Below are 10,892 nucleotides of genomic sequence, written 5' to 3'. Positions count from 1 at the left end.
AATTTTTGTAATTTTTTGAAGAAAAGTTGTCATTCTTTAAATAAAAGTTGTGAATGAAATTTTTTATTTTAAGAATTTTTTTCAATAATAAAAATTACATTTGACAAATTATGATTTTTTGTTTAACTCTTGTAATTCACAGAACAAAAATTATTATTCTTTAAGCAAAAGTTATAATTATTGGATCTCTTTTTCACTAATAGAATTTACACTTGATAAGTTGTGATTTCTTATTCAACTCTTGTGATTTATAGAACAAAAGTTGTGATTCCTTAAACAAAAGTTATGATAGGTTTGTTATTTTCATAAGGGTAAAATGAAAAAGTTATTAACAAAAAGGTCCATAAAAACTTCATTAATATTATGATTTTAAGGAATTAAATTATCATTTACATAATTTGAAAGGATTTTATTATCATTTGTCCTTTTTTTTACAAGCTAAAACTTATGAGAGGATAAATAATTGAGTCATGGCACGCTGGTTTGTTTTTAGCATGGATTTTAATATATTGGTCACTATTACCTATTAAAATAACATTATGGATGCTCTTGCTCTTTTCTCACTTTAAGTTTTTAGATGCTCTTTGCCAACAATTTTGTAGATATTTTTACTTTTTTTTTAATCCACATAGCAACTATTGACATGCGTGACAAGTTCGGTTAGTATTTAACAGTAGAAACTAACGAACGTTATGATAAGTTAATGGTTTGCTCACTTTTATACCAATTTTGAAAATGTTATGGTGTTTTGCCCTTTTTTTATTTTAGATTACTGGATGTTTCTAGCTGATCACTGGTGGATATTTTTGCTCCTTTACTCTTTTTTAAATATTATTGAGGGTTTGAAATTTAAAATTAAATTAAATTAAATTAAATCTTAGTACTACTCATGTCTGTGGAACTTACCATAAGATTTTACATCAGCGTGCCGTTTGGATTTACCATAGAATTTCGGAGAGTCTGTGGAACTTTGATCCTCAAAAGTTCATGATGACAAGCCTATTTTCAATTCTTCAGTGACATGAATGATTGGATTTATGTCCACACATTCCTCTTCGTGCAAGATTAAAGCGAAGATTTCAACACCAAGAGGTAATTAAACTTCCATCATAAACTCTACATGACCCCTGATCAGTAGTGCAATACATTATAATATATGACCCCGGACATTGGTGATATCAAGTTGTATAGAATATTTTTTATTTATAGAATATTTTTTGAATAAAATTTCTCCAATAATTATATATAAGCTTTGAGAAAATAAGCCTTATCATTCACCCAAAAAAAAGTACTCCCTTTAAAAAAATATAAGGTATTATAATCGAATCTCATCCCCAATAAAATAGTTACCTACTTTTAAACTAACCTATCTTTCTATATTTACTCCTATTAAACACTCTATAATAAATATAAAGTCTTATCACTAGATACTTTTAAAAAAATCAATGATTGCACCTCAAAAAATTAAAAATGTTTTACATTTTTAATACCCAATTCTTTAAAAAATACCTTACATTTTTAAACAGAAAGAGTATAACATAAAAATGAAAAATACCTTAAAAAACAAGTAACTTGTAAAATTTAGATCATATATGTGTAAATTCTTAAGAATTAGGTCATATATGTTTAACTATTATTTAGAGGTTTTCACATTTTATTATATCCCTAAATTTAATTATCCTTATAACTTACCTGAACTATATTCATAAAAAATACAAATATCCTTTTTTTATATACTTTTACACTGTTAAACAATCATAGTAAAATTTTAAAAGGTATTATTTTTAGAAAATCCTGATTTTTTCTTAAAAAATCATAAAAAAATAGGACCTAATAATGTCCTAATTATTAAAAATCTTAAACATACACAAGAAATTTTACAAATTACGTGCCTTTTTTAAAGTTGTTCATATTTTTATCTCATATATATTTTGTGTGAATGATAAGGCTTATTTTCTCAAAGCTTGTATATAACTATTTAAATAAAAAATAAAATAAACATGTATGCATATTTATTTATGTCTTATCAATTGTAATCTCAAATTTAAAAATATAGATAATTTTTATCAAGATGTTTATAATTATTTAGAAAGTATTTAGTTAAAATTTAAAATTTATATACTGCAAATATGTAATTTTATCTAAATAATTTATATTACATTTGTATTATATATAATTATGTATGGGGGAAAGGGGAGCAGGAATTGTTTGCAAAGGGGTTGGGAGCCGATATACAGACGGTGGTGTGTGTAAGAAGAGATAGAGTGACAGGTATACTTTTTATCATCTGACATCAATATAAAAGTTGGTCTCATAGATATTAAGGTCTTGTTTGGTAGAAAAGATTGGGAGCGTGGGATTGGTATTAGATTAAATAATCTCACCTTTTTATGTTTGATATGAGGGAGTGAGAAATTTAATCTAATCCCAATCCCACCTAGATGAAATTACCCATACCACTACCCCATAGTATTGAAAAATTAATCTTGAATTTAATTATTTTCAAACCAAATTATCCTCACCTCTCACTCTCGTCTCTCTCCCTCAGTCCTTACTCACTTTAATGCAATTTCAACCAAACAATGTTGACATCGATGCCCTTCTCATCCACCAACGCTAATGCATTCCTCTATCACTTCAACACCATCCTCCACCAGTGCCACCACCAAATCTGAAGGGAGAAGGAGATTGAAGATAAGAGAAGAAGGAGAATGGCCAACGACCCAAGCCTCTCCTCCGCTGGTGGCGACCTTGGTGAGATTCATCTAGCAGATGAAGTCATTGCACTTGCCCTTGAAGTGCGACGAGTTCGAACACGTCCTGGACTTGGTGGTCATGGCTGCATCAATGAGGCAAGTAAAAGGAGAACCTGGCTTTGTTCTTGTGAGGGAGAGACGAGAGACTAGTTGCGCACGAAGAAGAACAGAAATCTGTCATCAACGAGAACAGCAAAAAGCTTAGGAATTAATATAAAGAGGACACACACGAAGAACATCTCAAATCCTTCAGAACCAGCAACTTCTTCGAAAGGCTTCTAATCAATTTTTTTTTAATTTTAGGGGTATTACAGTCTTTCATAATTTATATATAATTATAAAATAAAATAAAAAAAAGTATCCTCACAAGTATTACTTCATATCAAACATGATTTTAAAACCTCATTCCCACTCCTAATCCTAGTTTCAATCCCACTCCTACTTCCAATCCCAATCCCTCTAAATTGAGACCTACATACCAGACAGAACCTAAGTTTTATATAAGCCTAACACAGAGAAATTTAGAACTTGGTGTTCATCAAACTAAGTTTTAATTTGTAGTATTATGGTAAATATTTCTACAGTATAGTATCTTGGTAAATAATTTTTTCAACAGTATTATGGTAAATTATCTAGGTTAAAAAACCTTATTATAGTCCAAAATGGATTATATTCTGTTAAAATAAACTGATTTTTTTTTTCAATATATAAGCGATAAAATATAACAAAAATTTTGTTACGGACCACGTAGGTTAAAAAATGAGCACCCAATGCGATGCTTTCACCCAATTCTGGGCCGACGTAAATATTGCCAAGTGAATGAACTGTCTCATGCGGTGGGCCAATGGCCTCCAAACACGACCAAAATGCGTCAGTCAACAGAAAGGTTTTGCCGTTTCGTGAACGAAAAATCCATTCGCAGTATTGAAGTCTGGCCTGTTAAAGTGCCTCACATGGGGGAGATAATCAGGGTCTTTTTTATATAGTCTAAAAATTTTATAAAAAACTATTTCATAAAGATTTTATGAAAAATTTATATTATTTTATATTTGATTATAATAATAAAAAATTTAATTATTTTTAAATTTATATTATCTTCCTTAATTTTTTTATATAAATAATTTATTTTTAATTATTTTAAAATTTTATGATATTTTCATATATCTTATATTTTTAAAATATTCTCCTTCATCTATTACGTAAAATTATTTTAAAATATATCTAAAGAAGCTTATTAAATAATTAAAAATTATATTTTAATATTTTAATTATTTTAAATGTTTAAACAAACATTACAAAAATTTATAAAACAATTTTTTTTCCAAAAATTAAGTAATTTTTTAATAAACTGAAACAAACATTAGTAAAATTTTGGAAAGTGTCTTTTTATTTCGTCATGATAACTGATAATGCTGACTGGAGCGTGGACAGATTTAGAGCCACTTTATCACGATTACGTCTTTGAAACCTCTGCTCTGATCTTTAATGACTTTTTTTTTTAAAACTTTTGCATCTGACATCCTAAAATATTCAGGTATGTTCGGTTTATTATCTGCTCAATTCACTCTAAATTAATCTGAACTTCTATTTAAGTAGGACCCTCTTTTAGAAAGTTTTGTGGTTGTCACTAACAAAACATGCTTGCCATGCTCAGATATTTTGCTGCTACTCTGAGACTTGAATATAAGACTCTGAACTGTTCAAGTTTCTAACTACTTGGACAAGCGACTGCTGGCTATCTTTAATGATATTGACACCAACATTCGCGCGATAATGTTTGCATGTGAGGCAGCTCCCCCACCATCATCCCCACTCAATTTGTTCTTTTTATGTTCTGAGAGGACCTGTATCGATCTATCTGGTTAATTCTGAATGAATTTTTAATATCCGCAGCCAATATTTTATATACTCAATTAGAACTAGAAATTACTATCCATTCAAATTTCTTAACCAAAATATCCCAATTCAATAATTTTGTACTCTTAATAGTCACTACTCTCGATCTCAATGCTACTAAATCACAGTCTGAATATAATTAATATAATTCTTCATTGAGGGGATCCAAATTCTTCTTTAAGTGAATGATCATCCATATACTCTGAATCAAAAATATTAATTATTTCCAGCCACAAATTAATTATTTGTTATATATATATATATATCCACATAAACATGCACGTGTACAAATATGGAAAGAACGAAAAAGTTCAATTTGATCCCTAGTTAAAAATATCCATTATTAAAACTAAATTAAATTATATTTTGACCAAAATAAAATTCAATTAGAAGAAAAGTAATTCAGTCTCACCCCTGAGGACAAAAAACCGTTATTGTTTTTTGACCAGCAAAAAAAAAAAAACCGTCACTGTTGACATACATTCAAATAATAGAAAGAGAGAGATTGAATTCAATTTCATCCCCCCGGGGGGGGGGGGGGGGACTCAACATGGTTGTAAGAGAAGTTCAATTTCAGGTCAATTCTGATTTTCTTATTGCTAAGAGTAAGAATGAGGGTTATAGATATGAACAAAATTAAAAAGGTGTAAATAAAACAAAATTAAAAAGGGGGATAAGATGGTGAGTCATAAATACTTCAGCTTGCAAAAAAATCAGAGCGGGCGACGGCGTGGTCACAGTCTGGCTTGCATATTACTTGTTACTATTTTGAGACTCTCTCTCTATATATATATTTAGATTGGAATTCTGTAACATGCGCAGCGATTTGCCATTGTCGGCAAATAAATTACCCTTCTTTTCTCCCTCTCTTTCTTCCGCAAGGGAGCCACACAGCCTCCAGGGTACGAACACAGCTCATTTTACTCACTCCTCTAATCTCCTTCCCTGCATTTTATTATCCTGCGCTTCCACCACTTCCGTTTCTATTATTTTCTTCAATTCACCAATCAACTGCAACGTACTCGAATTTTCCATGTTTTATTTGAGCTTCTGTTTTGCATTTTGGTTCACGATTTTCACGCGGCCCATTTTTTCTGTTTTCCGTTGTTGAGAGTATCTTTGGTTTAGGAATCTGTTGGGATTGTACTGGCGATTTTCAGACTCGTCAGTTCAGTCCGTGATTGCGATTAAATCGTTCTGCATATTATCGGAAAATTCTCGTTGTTTGTTTTCCCCATCTAACTTAATTGGGATATTATATAAGCCTAGTTTATCACTCTTTGAATCTCATATTCAGGTCTCATTGTGAAGTTCTGCTGATCGAGGCAAACGAATGGCGAAAATCCCCATTTTCTTTGTGGGGCTTCTGCTCCTTCGGTGTTGGTTCGCCTTGGCAGAGACGGAGCATGCCAAGTATAAAGATCCAAAACAGCCATTGAATGTTCGGATCAGGGATCTCATGAACAGGATGACTCTGGAAGAAAAAATAGGACAAATGACGCAGATTGATCGCAGTGTCGCTTCTTATGAGGTCATGAACAAGTATTTCATCGGTAATGTCACCGTCTCACCTCCGTTTTGTCTTCTCTCTGGTTTTGTTTTCATGGGAGATGGAGTGAGCAACAGCAACAAACGTATATGACAATTGTAAAATATTACTACTTTTGTCACCTGGAAGTTTGCCACTGTTTCACCTTGCTTGGTTCTTCCGTTTTTGTCTGGGAGGGGAAAGGAATTAGGGATAAGAACAAGTAGATACAAGAAATTGAGGTGTGATTTTTTGCAGGGAGCGTGCTAAGTGGAGGAGGAAGCGTGCCGAAGAAGAAGGCTTCAGCAGAGGATTGGATAAACATGGTGAATGAGTTTCAGAAGGGAGCTTTAGACACCAGGCTGGGAATTCCAATGATTTATGGGATTGATGCTGTTCATGGCCATAACAATGTTTACGAGGCCACCATTTTCCCTCACAACGTCGGCCTAGGAGCCACCAGGTAACTTCCCAGTCCACTATGCTAGCTGTGTATTCATGACGCTGTGACTGTTCCATTACTTAAGTTTACGGTCTTGAAAATTAGAGGGTTTAATGATAATATGCACCGAAACCAAGTGGGAGAATGGTACCACCAAAATATTTTTATAAAACAAGGGACCAGCAAAAATAAATAATGGTTGGTATCATCAAAGTTGATTCCTAGCTTGTTCTTTGGTAAAGTCGATTCCTTCTTTTGAACTCATGCTTTTAAAAAAAAAAAATTATTCTTGGGAATATATATACACTAAAAAAAACTAGGGCAGTGTCAATATATATTATATATATTAAAAAAACTAGTACAGTGTTGGGTGCATATAAATTTTAGAAAATCTGATTTTTGATAGCATAAAGGCGACATACACTTTAAGTGCAGGGAAGTTTGTCCAAACGACAAAATAAATAATGATAATAGACGTTGCGCTGCGGCGTTGTGGAAGCTTACCTAATGAATGACGGGGTGATGACGATAGTTTTTTTTTTTTGAGCAAGGGGTAATGACGATATTAAACGAGTTTTTATCAATCCAATATTTCACGGATGATTATTGATTAATTAACTGCACATGCCATGCTTTTGGCCAAAAAAAAAAAGACGACATATGTTATGTTATCATCTGCCCCCACCACCGTATCCTCATTGATAAATATTTTTTATTCCATTATGCTTGTAGTCTACCGTTTCCTTTTAAAATTACAAGATACTATTAAATAAAATTATATACATATATATATTAATAAAACTTATTAAATATACTTTATAACTTTGTTTGTATTTCAAAACAAAAATATAAATTTTTTAAAAATATTTTTTATTTAATTCTTCTTTTGTAAAAGAATATTAAAGGGAGAGAATATATGAAAAAGTATAATAAAAAAATTATTAATATAGTTTTATTTTTATTAAAATATCTTATATTTTAAAATGTCAAATCTTCTCAAAAGTATTCTATAATTTAGAACAAAGGAAATGCTGCTATTTACATATTCATTGTCTATATTTTTATATATAATATGAAATTATAAAAATACCACATTATTCATAAATAATAAATAATATGACTCATTTTATGTTTCATGTGATATATAAGGCATGCTAATCATTATTACTTTGCAAGCGTTGTTATCTCCGGGAAAAAAATAAAACCCCTTTGTTACGCTGTGTCTCATCCCATTGACGAAATGGTTACCTGTGGCCATGGCGCCTAAATTAATTCTAACACCTTCCCCTCCCTCAAAAAACAAAAGAAAAATTGCTGGTGCATTCATATAAAGGACAAGATGTTTTGCTCTACTCTAGGTTTAGTTGAATGGATGTGGGAGTTCATATCCATGCATATTAAATGGCAAAGCAAAGGAAATGTTTTAATTTGGTCTTTCCATTAGTGAGTCCTAACAGATGGGGTTATGTATCTGTACCTTGATGACGAAGTTTGTGTCTGAACAAGCAGGGACCCTGAACTTGTTAAAAAGATTGGTGCTGCAACTGCTCTTGAAGTTAGGGCCACAGGAATTCCCTATGTCTTTGCACCTTGTATTGCGGTAATTGAGTAACCTAAAATTTGTTGCTTAAAGAGAAATATGTGTGCCTATGGTGCCTTATACAACCTGTGTTTGTGCAGGTCTGTAGAGATCCAAGATGGGGTCGATGTTATGAAAGCTACGGTGAAGATCCTAAATTAGTTCAGGCTATGACTGAGCTTATTCCAGGACTGCAAGGTAACATGGCTCCTAACGAACGCAAGGGTGTTCCGTTCGTCGCTGGCAAGTAAGATTCCGTGCTTTCACATCATTATGCTATTTAGATTTTCCTATCCTTTTATTTGAGATGGTCAAGATGTGGTGAGTTGCTCTTAGTTTAAGTATAGCTGTCATGTGTGTGTTAGTTTTATATCCCTTTGAAATTACCTTTTCAACTGCTTTGGATATCAGAATCAGTATCATGAATTTGTTTTTTACTCTCTAGTGTTTGATGAAGTGGTGTTTGTTGAGACAGAAAGAATGTGGCTGCTTGTGCTAAGCATTATGTGGGTGATGGTGGAACGACAGAAGGAATCAATGAGAACAATACGGTCATAAGCAGGCATGGACTGCTTAGCCTTCACATGGCAGGCTATTATACCTCAATTATTAAGGGCGTCTCAACTGTCATGGTCTCTTACTCAAGCTGGAATGGGGTAAAGATGCATGCTAATCGTGACTTGGTCACTGGCTTTCTCAAGAACACTCTTCGTTTCAGGGTAAAGTTGCTTCCTTTTGAGCTCTGAATTCCACCACTATGGCATTCAGTGTGGTCTAACTGCTTTGTGATTTTGGACAGGGATTTGTCATTTCAGATTGGCAGGGAATTGACAGGATTACATCGCCACCTCATGCTAACTACTCGTATTCAATTCAAGCTGGAATCTCTGCTGGTATTGACATGGTAGGTATTGGATTCTATTTTGTATTCATTATGTTCTTTCTTAGTTCTCATTCGTACACTTTCTCTGGTATAATGCTGCAGATAATGGTTCCCTATAACTACACAGAATTCATAGATGGACTAACGTCACGGGTGAAGAATAAAATCATACCCATGAGCCGAATTGACGATGCTGTGAAGAGAATATTGCGGGTCAAGTTTATAATGGGCCTTTTTGAAAACCCATTGGCTGATCAAAGCCTTGTTAGCGAGCTTGGGAGTCAGGTTAGCTATTCATTTTTTCCACTTCGACAGACCAACTTACGTTGCTACATTCTTGACCTTGAACTTCATTTAGCACAATCTCTTGACACTTACAGAAGCATAGAGCATTGGCTAGAGAAGCCGTGAGAAAATCACTAGTCCTATTAAAGAACGGTGAATCTGCAGATAAGCCTTTGCTACCTCTTCCTAAAAAGACTAAAAAGATACTTGTGGCTGGAAGCCATGCAGATAATCTAGGTTATCAATGTGGTGGGTGGACCATTGAGTGGCAAGGCCTTAGTGGCAACAATCTCACCAGTGGTACAAATTGTCCTCAACAGATCTTATTCTGTTACATACCCTAGTAGTCTAGTACTGACAAGAACAATCTGATAATTTTCAGGAACCACAATTCTGTCCGCCATAAAAAGCACTGCGGACCCGAGTACCGAGGTAGTGTACAAGGAGAACCCAGATGCAGACTTCGTGAAGTCTAATGATTTTTCATATGCCATAGTAGTGGTGGGAGAGCATCCATATGCAGAAACTGCAGGGGATAGCCTGAATTTGACAATCCCTGAGCCAGGTCTAAGCACAATATATAGCGTTTGTGGAGCCGTGAAATGTGTTGTTGTTGTGATTTCTGGTCGGCCTGTTGTTATCCAACCATATCTGGAATCCATAGATGCTCTAGTTGCTGCGTGGCTTCCAGGGTCAGAAGGTCAAGGTGTGGCGGATGTGTTGTTCGGTGACTATGGTTTCCGTGGGAAGCTTCCTCGGACATGGTTCAAGACTGTTGATCAGTTGCCAATGAATGTCGGAGATGCTCATTACGACCCACTCTTCCCTTTTGGATTTGGGCTTACCACCAAACCCAACAAGGCCTCTTAGGCATTCAACTCTTAGACAGAAAAAGTGAAGGAAATGCTATTGTTGGGTTATATTTGTTGTTAATTAGCAAATTATTTTTTATCACAACTAGTAGTATTGATGTGATGCACAGGTCTTGTATTATAATTTTTATAAATAAGTGTTGATTTTATGAAAAGATATTTCCTGAAAGAATTACGTGTATATGCAATGAGACTGTAATTATCATCATGAATATTAAATATGTATATTAGAATGAAGTAAATGATAAAAATTAAATGTATACTATATAAATGGATATAATGGGAAGCAGACTAATAAAAATTCAAAATTATTTAAATTAAACTATCATTGAAAATTCTATATGTAGAGCGACCATCCTTGTCAAAAATTAAACCCTTCCTACTTTCAAACATGAGAAACAACAACATATAATTGATTGTGTGATGAGAAGAGAATGAGACAAGTACAAACCAGCATACCACATACTCTGACCTTGGCTCTTATTAACGGTCATGGCAAAAACCAACATGATGAGAAACTATCTCCTTATCATAGTAAATAGCAACATGGAATTAGATAGACATACACATATTAATATGTCATTTATATACTTTCATCCCTATATCTGGTCTAGACATTTATTTGGTTTCACTAAAATGTTTTTCAGTTCG

General features: G+C 33.2%; 1 protein-coding gene across 2 annotated transcripts; it reads left to right on the top strand.

Annotated features, from left to right (window-relative positions):
* Window positions 1-5,396: 5,396 nt before the first annotated feature.
* Window positions 5,397-10,422, top strand: LOC129304701 (uncharacterized). Of its 2 annotated transcripts, none has more exons than XM_054944457.1 (10): window positions 5,397-5,554; window positions 5,950-6,205; window positions 6,439-6,643; window positions 8,132-8,222; window positions 8,303-8,448; window positions 8,677-8,920; window positions 9,001-9,105; window positions 9,187-9,369; window positions 9,465-9,669; window positions 9,752-10,422. In XM_054944457.1, exons 2-10 carry the CDS (start codon window positions 5,986-5,988, stop codon window positions 10,237-10,239), a joined length of 1,887 nt encoding a protein of 628 aa, XP_054800432.1. In that variant the 5' UTR covers window positions 5,397-5,554; window positions 5,950-5,985; the 3' UTR covers window positions 10,240-10,422. The 2 variants fall into 2 exon arrangements, with proteins under 2 accessions (XP_054800432.1, XP_054800433.1); XM_054944458.1 differs by having other exon boundaries at window positions 5,400-5,554; window positions 5,964-6,205.
* The last annotated feature ends 470 nt before the right edge of the window (window positions 10,423-10,892 follow it).

This window comes from Prosopis cineraria, unplaced genomic scaffold (genome assembly GCF_029017545.1).
Source record: "Prosopis cineraria cultivar Desert tree isolate PC_DT_omini unplaced genomic scaffold, ASM2901754v1 PC3, whole genome shotgun sequence".
NCBI classification, from domain to species: Eukaryota; Viridiplantae; Streptophyta; class Magnoliopsida; order Fabales; family Fabaceae; genus Prosopis; species Prosopis cineraria.
Note: the sequence above shows the minus strand (reverse complement) of the source record. Positions and strands in the feature narration are given on the sequence as shown.